At 39.7% G+C, this 13131-nt stretch overlaps 1 protein-coding gene across 1 annotated transcript in view; it reads right to left on the reverse strand.

Annotated features, from left to right (window-relative positions):
• The window catches only part of exoc2 (exocyst complex component 2), a 46741-nt gene that overhangs the window by 11151 nt on the left and 22459 nt on the right, over positions 1-13131 (reverse strand). The window contains exons 7-15 of the mRNA XM_067512672.1: positions 11773-11853; positions 10658-10803; positions 7246-7327; positions 6973-7075; positions 5314-5432; positions 1544-1645; positions 1016-1140; positions 343-411; positions 54-211 (exon numbers count right to left, since the gene is read on the reverse strand). Coding sequence (XP_067368773.1) covers positions 54-211; positions 343-411; positions 1016-1140; positions 1544-1645; positions 5314-5432; positions 6973-7075; positions 7246-7327; positions 10658-10803; positions 11773-11853 — 985 coding nt within the window. The remainder of the gene's footprint in view (positions 1-53; positions 212-342; positions 412-1015; positions 1141-1543; positions 1646-5313; positions 5433-6972; positions 7076-7245; positions 7328-10657; positions 10804-11772; positions 11854-13131) is intronic.

Genomic DNA, 13131 nt, shown 5'->3' on the forward strand with positions numbered 1-13131 from the left:
ACTAGTCAAACATTCTAGCACATTATCAGTGAGATAAAACCAACAAGCCAAACCTGACAGTATGTATTATTTGTGTAAGCCAAGCTCCAGACAGATCAGTTTTGGTCTCCCAGCCTCCATAGTCATTCCTGTCATTCTGCGGTAGAGTAGTGGGAAGGATTGCCCCCCGAATAAGCTTCACAAGTCGATTGTTCAAATCCTCGATAATTTTCTAAAAAAAACATACAGCATGTGCGTAAAACAGCAGTTATGGCATCTATTTAAAAAGAAAACTGTTGGCTAAAAATAGAAATACAAACAACAAAAGCACAACATATAAAAAGTGTCAGAAAAGCTACTTACTTTAAAGTCATTCTGTCTCTGTCTGGCATTCTTCTTGGATTTCTCCACTTGCCCAGATTTCTCTCCAGTCTGCAAATGAAAACATTTGTTCTTAATTTCATTGGTAGACAACTCAAAGAGAGTGTAAAACTACTCCATGATGCGAAAATATAATGCCAAAGTGCCAAAGCTACAGCTACAGCTTTTATGGCTTTTAGCAGGGACAATGTCGAGCATATCACCTCAATTTCTAATGTTTTGATGTTGTGTTTTATTGCTAACTGTTCATTAACAAGTGTATGGACCATCAATGTTAATTGACCATAACTTAAGTATTTTGCAGAAAATAATATACTACAGTACCTTCACTGCATTATGTGTGAAAAAAATGTGTCTGTGTGTTGTTTAGCTGTAGTGAGCAATAAGAGGAATTTTGTTTCTAAAAGGATGTGGTGCCATTGATTTCTGGATATCTGCTTTGTTTCACTCTGACAACCACAAGAGAATTCACTTCAATTTTATTGGGACAGTTACAAAGTTCTCAGAGAAGCATTTCTCAAAACTTAGGCAAAAAAATCTATTTATAACCACTTGAGGAAAGTGAGAAAACATAGTGAAACATTTAAGTGAAATGACTGGTTGACTATATTGTGTATTTGTCTTCTGACTGCATGGACCTTTCAGGTATTTTTACCTCACTAAAAAGACTTCCATTAACATAAGAGATCCAAAGCTTCCAGAAGTTGGGCAGCTGACCAATTACCACATCTGACAGCTTCTCCACAAACTGCACCTGCTGTGGGGTTTCTATGCGCCAGGCTGGAACAAAGATACACACATGACAAAAACTCCCTCTCTCCACATTGTCATCTAAAGCTGTAATACAATTTTATGGGAGACTTAGAAATAGTAGTAGACGACATATCATAGCACATGCCACTGAGTATAAAATATAACAACACATGTTATTCAAAGAATAACCTGCTGAACTTCCTGGCACAGCAGGCTGTTTTCTGTTTGTGCTGTTAGCGCATCGCCTGATGTAAAGAGATTCACCACAATTCCTTTACACTCTTATATGTGAATCCCCTTCTCACTGTAAATGGCAAAAGTGTCACACTCACAAACAAACAAATGCACAATAAGAGACTACCTCAGGCAAGGGAAGCCCCTCCCAGACACCGAACGTGTGGGAGCATCCGTAAAGCAATGTGGTACTCACTGCTAGGTCTCGGTGTTCGCAGGCTGCCCCCTCTCTTCAAAGACGTAGTGTGGCTGAGCCTGCCGAGAGCTGATGGACGGGTATCCCCCTCCAGGTCCAGAGCTTCAACAGCCACGGTCAGACATAATGAAAGGAGGGGAGGGAAGGCAAGAGATGACAAGTAAGCCAAGGGGGGAGATGAACCATAAACTGGAGATATCAAATAAGGCATTTTCATAATTCCACATTCCTCAATAAGCTCAGCAGGCTTTCACACCAAACAATCCTTCCTCGGAACTCTTTGCCTCTCTTTATTTTTGTTGGGATCCATCTCTGCCCTAGCCCACAGCTAAGAGAATGTCCTGTTGTTTCCAGGGTGAGGTAACTGAGCTGTGGGGCTTTGTGAGAGCTGAGGTAAAATCGGTTTACATGGGCCACACAGGGCTTCAGTTATATCAAACCTTAGAGAAAGCCCCAGAGCTCCACTAGATGGCAACAGGGAGCTGTGGTGCAGCAAAGAATGAGAAAGTCCTGGAGTTGTATCTCAGATAGTGAGATACTTTAGTGCAATTACACTTTGAGATATCTTAAGGATAAGAGAAGAAGGGGTGAAAGTTGAACAGGAATGAAAGTGAAACACCACAGTGCTGAAAGGGGATCGAATTTACTACAATGAAAATGAAACAAGTTTGTGCAACGCTGCAATACGCCTACATGTAGTTTGTCTAAACGAAGGAGGATGGATGGCCACATTTCCAAAACATATGTCTGACACACATAGAGGCATACCGGTGAGTCACTGGCTGAATGTAGTGTAAGCAGGTATTGAGAAATCCCCAAGCAGAGGAGCAAATGCGGTCGACAACGCTGTACATATAACACAACCCATCCAGTCTAGAAAATGTAAGGAAATTTTCAATTGAGTCAGATTATCTGTAAACAGACAAAGGTTTCTCACATCACGTACACCTTCTCACAGACACACACAAACGATATAAAGCTGTGCAGACTCATTCTCTGTGACATTTTCCTCTCTTTTACAGAAATGAGAGCTGCTGTGGATCCACTGGGTGGACAAAGCGTCAAACTCCACAAAATGCACAGGAACATGTGTGTGTGACAGTTTAAATAAGAATGTGCCTATACATTATGAAGGGCAGGTATTGCAGCTATATATTTTTTTGCTTGTCTTTTTTAGTATCTGTTGTGCACGCTTGTGTGTGTGTGTTAAATATATTGAGACAATGTCTGTAACTTCTGCTCACTTCCTCCTCATCTCGTCTGAGGCTTCTCTGCAGGTTCTCTGACTTCCGGTTCCCCAAGAGATCACTGACCCTGACATTACACACACACCTTACAAAGTCTTGTTCAAATGAAGTAAAATGCTCAGGCAAAAGAGTTTAAAATACTCATCTTCTACAAAGCACCTATCACCATATTTTATAGTAAACAAATATGGGTAAAAAAATAAATCTGTTAAGAAATAAAAAAATGAAATTAAATACTAATTTGTATTCAACAAATGAGCACCAGAGACCCTCTAAAATAGCAGTAGTTCTTGCTGTATTTTAAATTTTGCTTTGCATTTGCACCTTGTATTTGTACCTTTTAAAACAGACCTAAATAAGCATAAAAATTGAGAGTTCCTTGACTTCTTGGAAAACAAAACAAACAAAAAAAAACACCCACCACAGATACTGAACAACTATCTGAAACTAACTGAAGTGTAGTGTACTAAATGTGATGAACACATTGCTGCTAGAGTTGTACTGGCTGAGCCTAAAATCACAACCGCATGTTTCCTAGTCAAATGCATGAACACGAGAAATTCATGTAATTGTTCACTGACAAACCTATTTTCATACGAACAAAATTTCCTGCTAATTGTATTGACATTGGCAGATGAAAAACTGTTCAGGAAATAAGAGTACCGCAGTTTATAAGTAAATCAGCAGAGTCAGATTGCAGCACCAGGGCACAAGGGGAGTGTTTAGACATACGGAAGCAACTTGCAGCACTAAGCTTCTTTGCAAGGGAACTCCAGTTTGAGGATTTTGTTCCAGCAAAGATAGATGGGACTATTTCACATTCAAGGCAATTTCTAGGGTAATTAACAGAGTCATAACTACACTAAAACGACCTGTAGCCTCATATTCTGAATAAATAAATAAATAAAAATGGCAGACCTATTCCAGAGGGATAATCCCTGCCACGTGTTATGCTGACAATAACATAAAAGGCTGCTTCTAAATGCATCACAGTGGTAAATGTGATATGAGGAGGCTGTCATCCGAGGGACTGGCTGTGAGGTGCAAGTAAGGGGAATCCTGGTCACATGACCATGAGGAGAGATATGAGTGGGAGGCAGGGGGGAAAGAGGTGGTCAGGGGAATGTACTGAATGTGGTTTCATGATGGTGGATGTTTAAGGGTGTTTTGCCGGAGGGATGTTTCAGGAGGCACTGGTTTCGTATTTGGGCCAGAGGTGAATAGCGAAGACCGAGGATGGTAAATAGCTGTCAGGTGTGTGTGAGGGGAAGAGGCAGACAGTAAGACAGCAGAAGGGCAGGAGACAGAAAACAACAAAACCAGAAATGACAGAAATCAGAAGAATTCAAAATGTTTAAAAATTAAGTGAACAAGACAAAACATTACATTACAACAAGCTGGTTAGATAAGAAGAGAATTCACAAATTGAAAAAGAATTGTGCGAATTTCTTAGGAAACTCCACAGGGTACCTTTAAAACAACCTACATCTATATTTTCCTTGCATGTGACCTTTGTGGTTGTGCTAAAAAAGACTGTCCACTCTATGTGGCAGGCGAAGACGTAGGATCCCGACACTAGCGACCACAACTTTAGTCCCACAACTTTAGTTAGTCACGTTTGCTGTCTTTTAAATTAAAAACAAGATAATTTTTTTTAACCTTAACCAGGTAGATTCTATTGGCTAACCCCAAACTGAGCTCAGACATCTCAAAAATTCATATTCATATTTTGGAAGACCGTGACAATGATACAATTCTCTACATTTCTTGCAAACCAGCAATTGTCAAAGTAGCTGAGTTGCTCATAATTTGCATGCAACCCTCAGCCACATATTGCCCTGCTGGTGAAGGGATCAGTAGACTGAAAAGGGGACATCCCTGACATGATAACTAGGATGATATTTAAGTGTGGAGAGCCAGGGAACAAACCAACCCCCAGATCCATCAAGCCCTAGCCCCGGAAACCACTGTTACCCTTAGCATTAGACATGTTTATGTTCCAGCTGCACTATGTGAAGCAGCCACCCACTCACAATGTATTTGTGTGGGTGCCTATGTGTAAGTATGGGTGTAGGAATGAATGCGTGTGTCTAAGCATGGTTAGCGAATTGCTGTTCTTCCTGAGTTGATGGTTTCACATCCACATTTTTCTGCAAGCTGATTTAACAGAGGAACGGCTTAATTGGGGTTAATTGTTCCAATCCATCTGTGAAGTTGTGTGTGAGGGAGAACGACAGTTTGTGTGTGCAGTAACATGTCAAGCTCTGAAACCAAAAACCCAAAGCCAATGCTCCCTCACTTTCATCTTATTCATACGTTCATGAAAAAATAAACATGTGGGCCTCGAACAGGCAGGGGAGGGCGGTGAAGGAGAGGGGAATGCAGAGAGCTGGTACAACAGAGAGGCAGCTGGCTCTCTCTTCTCTCAACTACCTTCAGACCCATGTGACATCCACCAGCCGCTTGATTGGAAATGTTAAATAGGGGCTTTTCCCTCAGCTTGGACATGTGAGTGTTAGTCACCTCTCTGGCCACTGATGAACTCCTTTTTGCAGTCAAACATGAGCTTCTGGATCCACTTGTGCTGAGCCTCGATGCACTGCCATGCTGGGTCACCAGGAGCGTGTAGGTCAGACAGGTATCTATAAGGTGCATGTCGCAAGATGCATGAAAATTAATATTCAGAAATTACATAGAGGAAAACACACACCTATTTTGCAAAGTGTTGGCTGCTTTGCAAGTGCAAATTCTATAAATGTTATCATGATAGGATTTTGACAGATAGGTGGTAAAGTAAAAGAAAAAAACACCTTGAAAAACATATAATGCAGGAGTTAACAAATTCACATAATTTCCATGTTAATACATGACCTTGTGTCCAGCAGGAAAATACATGTGTAATGTGTATCTGCTAATTAAAAGTACAGTAAAAACCTATTAAACAATAAATCTTCAACAGAACATAAATATAAAACAGAGATATAAAATTCTCGGTTAACAAAACAATAATTATAATTTCAGACATTGGCACCCTCCAGTGGAAGCAGCAAAAAAGACAGACAGCTAATCTTTTATAAAAGGATTTATAAAGGATAAAAGATGTTTAACGATAGATGTAGTAAAGTTTATCAACAACTCTCACACACTGGTATGGGCTTATGGTATGTGAGGTTAATCAGAATAATTTAAAAGATATTGTATTTTGACACAAAATCCAGAAATGTGATTGTGTCCAGAAAATAAATAAATTCATCCACATGAAAAAACTAGTGGAAAATCTTTAGTCAAAGTGGCAAAGAGATGAGATACTTGTTAGTGACAAACAGGTAAATGTAGATGCAGAAGGATGTACTCTATGCATTCAAAATAAAAATTAAATTGACCCTGTTTCCCTGGATTAGGATTTCATCAGTGTAACCATCTCTACCCTTAATGATTCTTCTCCCAGGACTTTATGTCCTGGACATCACTCACTGACCAGTACGATCTCAGATGACTCACTCTCTGCGCTGTGGCCTGAATCCCTCTAGTGTCATCCTATGTCCCAGACGCTCGTTTGTTTCTCATTAGGTGGCATCTTTCAAAAGTCTGAGCAAAACTCTCTCACAGACACACAGACACAAAGCTCCCACCATTTACAGCAAGAATAAACAGGAGCTGAGTGGGCGTTCAGAGCTGTGCCTAATGCAGCAGGATGAAAGATGTTGCCATGTGGTTGAGAGCTGGTCTCTGTGATCCTGACAGGTTGGTCTTAACAATAATAAATCGGGAAAGACCACAAGTATGAAAGAACAGATGGATGAAGGGGGGAAAGAAAAGGAAAAAAAAATCTGGAAAAGAAAGGCAAGGGAGAGAGAAAAACAGGAACATAAGTGGGACAACAGAAAGCTGAAAAGCTTTGTTGTGAGCATTCATAGAAAAGTGAAAGGAAGACAGAAGAGCATAGATGTAGGATGTTATTCTGCTAAGCAATGACAGACAGACATCACAGAAAGGAAATTAGGTATACTGACAGAGTATGAAAGTGATGTCAGGACTTTATATTTGATGATTCCAGACTGTATGATACATAAAGATGAAAACCAAAAACATGCAAAATATAAAGATGTGTAACAACAAATAGCGGTGTAAGTAAGACATACAAAGAGACTGAAATCTAAACTATAACAACTGCAAAGAGACCTGATGTATCTCTTCTGGTCATGAAGTGTTGATGGTGTCTGCAGCAATTTCTCCATTAAGAGACTCCTCAGAGATGTGATTCTTGTCTCTACCTCAGCATACACTACACAAAAAAGAGGTACATAAAATAACATTATTCACAATGGCAACAATCAATTTTTAGAAACCTTTTAAGTTTGATATGCAGTTACACTGTATTTCAATTACTTTTATTAATTTGTTGAAATTAAAAACCCAACAAATCAGGGGGAAAAAGAAAAAAAAAAAGTTTACCTTTTTTAAAAACTGGAACCTCAGTATTGCCAAAAAGAGATTTGGCTTTCTCATAATCATTGATCACCACATCATAATCCCCCTGGAAAGAAAAGTTGTTTTTTTTAAAAAACTTATCAATCATGACACACTTTGTGTATTTCAGATTCTCTAGCTCCACCCTCTGGATGACATCCATCAAAACCTTAACCAAATAGGCTGCACATATTGAGAAAAGAAAGAGAAATAGAAAAAAAAGCTCTTCAACTTTGAAATAACACTCAATGATTGCACAGCAATGTGCTGAAGAATGTCCTTTAACTTGTAATTTAAAGCAGCAAAAAAAAAAAAATCCCAGAAACTCAAATACCCGATGTTCATTTCTAAAACAATCACAACTGGTTTGGACATGGACAGGGCGGACGCAAAACCTACAGTCTCAACAGTTACCACTGTGTTTAAACGATAACGTTTAGCGTTCTCCGTCTGCAACATGGATTAGCTTGTTGGTCAAAGCGTGTTTAATTTTGGACAGAGGTTGTAGGGTGACAGATAATAAATGTGAGCAGAGCCTATTCAATGTTGGTTTTATTGTCTGTATAGAGATTACTGAAGATACAATTAATTTATGAATGAAAAACTGTTAATTATTATTCAAAGTCGTTGTCATAAGCATCAGAAAAATATTAAAAATATTACTTTTCCTAGCAAATAACAGTGTAAAACGTTACATATAAATTTTCAGTAATAATGCTAGTTTCTCTCTCCCATTACAATGTTGCTTTGTTGTCACCACAAAGATGGAAGTTCCTACAATGTTCACAGTACAGATTTTGTCAGAATGAAAGGTCATAAGAAAATTATTGTAACATGTATAGGAGCCAATCCCATGAAATGGTGAGCACTCACAGAAAAATTACATGTTAGGGATAAATTGGGATAAACGATATATTAGCCCGTAGCCGTAGCCTAAACACATTTCTTCCTCATGTGAAGTTTGTGTGCTTATAACAACCACTTCTCCAACTGTTTCCTGACATTGAAAATCATCGTCTGTAGACTTCTGTGGATAGGAGGAGTGACAAACATGAGCATGGGGGTAGCTGTAGCTCAGTTAGTAAGGCAGTCGTCCACAGACCACAAGGTGAGTGATTCGATCCCGGGTTACGGCTATATGTCTGGCCAAGACACTGAATCCCCAACAGCCCATTCCCCTCCCCAGCTGCGCAGTCCTGGTCCCACCCCAGTAAAAATATGGCAGGGTTGCGTCAGACTGTGTCATCCGGCATAAAAACTGAGCCAAATCAACATGCGGACAATGATCCGCTGTGGCAACCCTGAACTCACGGGATAGGCCAAAAGGAAGGGGGGAAAAAAAAAACTCATAATGAACATAAACTGGGCTCTTGGTGTTTTTGTTTTCATAATTAACATTACACTGTTGGGGATTTTATCAAATAAAGCAAATTATATAGTGGATGTGTGTACTGCCATCCACTGTGTTTACCTCAATAAATCAGGTACAAATGAAAAACGAATGCCACAACGGAAGCACACACGCTCTTACACGGAACTCTACGTTGGTTAGAAGTCACCATTCTACCTGTGGAAGACCTTGGATTTCCATGGTAAATTAATTCTGTGCAAGCTGACTTTATTTCCATCTGTCTTCAGGATTTTACCAGCAGTTCATGTTTTACTCTTGAAATGAGTTACAATGCAGATGCTGCTGTAGAATATCACAAAAAAGATGTGATATAATGTAACAACATTAAAAGGGTAGAAAAGCATCAGATTGTATAAAAAGCATATCCATAGTTTCTAGTTTCTCGCACTGGGAGTAAAGAAAAATCACCAATAGTAACATTTAGGTTGTATTCAGGTAGTGGTAATGGCCTTAAACCTCTTGAAATGCACAAGTAAAGCTCAACGGGTAGAACATCAGGCAGGGATACAGAAGTCCTCCAGATTAAATTCCAGCCCATGCACCATGTGTGTCAGTACTAACTCCCCATTCCCTGCCTGTGGGTGCCCACTGCTCCCCCCAGGAGGATGAGTTAAATCCACCGGACTACTTTCACTGTAACATGTATATGTATGCAATGATGACAATAAAGCTGCTATTATTTATTCTTAGGGTTTTTTTGTTGATTAATATAGCAATAATTTTTTTAATTAATCAGTCAATTAATCTATAGATTGTTTTCCAATTAAGCTATTTTTCAATTAATAGAACAATTAATTGAATCAAAATTGAAGTCTGAATTGTGATAGTGACACATTCTTTGAGCATGATGCATAAAAAGTTGAACATCCAGCTTTTTCTCACTTCCAGCTTTAGGTGGATGTAAACTAACATGTTTGCAGCAGTTAGAAATTAACCACAGAGCTTGTTGTAGTGCACCTATGAGTGGATGGATTTTCTCCAGGTTTCTAATCATTTAACAGGTGTTTTGATCATTTCCTCTAATAGATCGTTAATTTACAGAGCATTTTTACGCTGGTACCTAAAGGAACACTAATGCTGTCCACTCGAATTAAAAAGTCACTTTGACTTTACCCGAGTCGGCTGCCTCTGCTGCAGACAGGGACACTTGGCTGAGCTCCGCCCTCGCTTGAGAAGAATCTGCTCGACATGTTTAGTTTCTGGTTCACAAATCTAGTGGTATTTTGAAGAATTCATATGAAATTATGTCAGAACACAAAGATGTATTTCTTCGTGAAGTACTTAACCTTTAAAAACTAAATGCATGCACTTTGAGCTCATTTTCTTTATTGTTTCCAAACTGTCCCAGATCCCGAAACTTTGTGTCCCAGGTGCACTTTTTACTGTCCCCGGGACAACGGGACACCATTAATTTGGAGCCCTGCTTGCAAGGCATGATACGTATTTTCGCGACCGATTACATTGGTGCGTCACTCCACCTCTATTTTCTGTTAAATGTGTCTTTCGGACGGAAAAAAAACTTAATGTGACAAGTTTCTTTTGACAGGGACTAATAAGCAAAGTAATATTTCTTTTGAACAGAGAGATAAGTAACAACAACTTCCGAGTAACAAGTCCAACAGTGAGCATCAGATATAAGATTTTAGATTAGATAAGGTAAGATTTGCACATGGTGTTAACGACATGGGCTAATGACATGGGGCAATAACTTACTTGGGTTTTATAATAACCAAATAACACTAATAGGGAGGCTGTTAAGTGCATACTGTAGAACAAAGAGTAATGAAAATGTTTCTCTCTTGATGAATGATCTAAAATCTGATTACACACATTTTAGAAGTCATATGAAAGCTTTACAAGTAGGACAAAAGCTGGGCTGAATCAGAGTTACTTTGTATGATATACACAGTTAAAATTAATACAGTATAAATGCTGGCGTCTATTGTTGCTGTGTTTATCACATGTATGGAAATGCGTGAATAATACCTTTTGGATATTACGTTCAATGTTAAGTGGCAAGTTGAAGAGAAACTTGAAACGTTGCAGAACATTGAGTGCATTGCGTGTGGAGTCAGCTTTGTCTTTCCGCCCCAAGACCTCCTGGAAAAGGGCATCTGCTGTGTCACTCGCTCCTATGATAGAGAAAGAGAGAGAGAGAGAGAGAGAGAAAGAAAAGGAATGAGAGTAAAGAAACAGGAGAAAATGAGAAACTGGAATACTATATAAATAAATACTGATACCACATTTCCCTTTTATTGCTGGCTCTAGTTACATTCCTGCTCTGTATGAGAGTCCACCACAAGTAGAAAGAGAGCTGCTAAGGAGAAAGTGACAGCTACATCTTTGTCATACAACTTTGTGGAACCTTTGCCCAACTAAATGGCTTCGTGGGTGGCCTCGGATGTGCCTTCAAATAGGAAAAACCCAAGTTCTTCTAATCAAAACAAAACCCCACGCCCCCAAAACAAAATCCCTAAAGGAAAAACAGCATGAAACAGAACAGAGGAATTTTTCACATATTTCATTCACCAATCTGAGTTGTCATGAAGCTAAGATTCCCGTTTGTGATTGGGAGACTGGTGCTGCGTGGGTTTTGGGGGGTAAATGGTGGTCTGTGCCCAGGAGGCCGTGGGCCCTCAAGACTGAAGTTGTGGGGATGAAAGCTACATCCGGTTGGGAGGTTTATTTACTCTAGACTCAGGGAAAAGGACCTGCTCATTGACCCTCCATTAGAGCAGTCACATTATCATGTATGAAATGAAAGGGTGGGAACTCATGATCTGCTAAGGGATCTGCTTGGAGGAAGACACACAAAGGTGACTGGACTTTGCAAATCTGTTCTGATAACAGTGTACTACTGTATGTTGTTGTCCGTTGGGTACTAAAGGTTGGCAGTAACTTTATTTCCGCCAATTTACTCTGAAAACTTATAATGTAATAAGTAAGATAACAGCAAATACCCAAAATTGTGCTACTTATTAAAAATACATTTTGTAAAGATTTAAAATTTTATAATTTAAAAAACTAAAATGCCAACACCATCTTCTCATAAAGCAAGATGGCTGGTCTTTCGGCTGGTCTCCAAATAAAAAGATTCTTACTGTTGAGGATGTTTTCTAGGCGCTGGGTCATCGATCCCTCCACTCTCTCTGTGCCATCAGACTCCAGTCTCTGGTGGATGGCTGCGACACAAAAGTGTAAAAGGATTTTATGTTTGGGGACAAAATACAGTGTAATCACAGAAAAAATAAAGATCTGCATGAACACAGATCTTTTAAGAAATGTGGAAAACCAGAAAATAATCTTAAGGTTCTCTTCTTTACAGAGTACCCAATGTGCAATTCCCAGGGACAGGAACATTTTCAACGTCAGGAACTCAAGGTAAAACAATAAACAGGCTCTAACCCAGTAGTAGATGGGAGATAACCTCGTCTGTTCTCCACCTACAGATGCTGCGTTTGGAATTCATACCCCCTTCTGCCAGTTCCCACGCAACAAGGAGCTGACCTCGTCGTATTGGGGACTGCATTGGATCAATTCACCTAACTAAAAGCCATTAACAGCACAGCTTTGTGGTCTTGGGACATTTGTAGCCCTTTGACCTGGAGGTAATGTGAATCTAAAATGTTTCGACTGTCTGAACAATAACATTTGGGAGAACAGAGCTGGAGGTCTGGATACCAAAAATGACTGCTACAGGGGGAGGGAGGAATTCTTTGATGGCTTGTATTCATCACTTAGCATGAAGAACATTACGCGGGAGAGAGAATTTGAAAATGGAATGAGGGGAAAAGAGCGAGAGAGAAAAAGAGGCTCAGTGAGTTGTGTGTCTACCCCCGTGAATAAATAAATGGTGTATAGTAGTGGGCAAGGCTCTGAGAGCTGCAGTGTGGCTTCAGAGAGAAAGAGAGGTGGAGAAGATTTAGGAGATTATCTCATACAGACTTGTGGAGTCATTTAAATATGCACCAAGAATGCAATAGGAGATAAAAACATTAATAAAAAAAAAAAAAGAAAAAGGATAAACATCTTGCCTATACTGTCTTTGCCTTACTTTTTCTCTCACAGTTCTACTACAAATGCTGGTTGTTAGAGCTTAGACACAGCAGAGGGAGTGGGAGGCAAAGTGAAGGGGGAGAGCTCTGTAAATAAATATGTGGGTCCATTTTGACAGACAGAAGCCTCAAGGCAGAGACTGAGGTATTCCTCAAACACAATGTTCCAACATGCCAGTGCGTAATCAGTACAGACAGTGCTGGCCCTTTTCTGGACCTCTCCTTGAGCAGAGAATAAGGCCAGATGCAAGTTTGGACAAAAACATCTAGACGTGGGAGTGTATATGAGAGAGAAAAGGATTGATGGGCCGAACGCGCAGAAAGACACACACACACACAAAAACACGCACACGTCTGCTTCACATCTCCACACTCCACATGCCCTGTTGGCAGCTGTGTGTCCTC

The sequence above is a fragment of the Channa argus genome, chromosome 8 (genome assembly GCF_033026475.1).
Source record: "Channa argus isolate prfri chromosome 8, Channa argus male v1.0, whole genome shotgun sequence".
Taxonomy (NCBI): domain Eukaryota; kingdom Metazoa; phylum Chordata; class Actinopteri; order Anabantiformes; family Channidae; genus Channa; species Channa argus.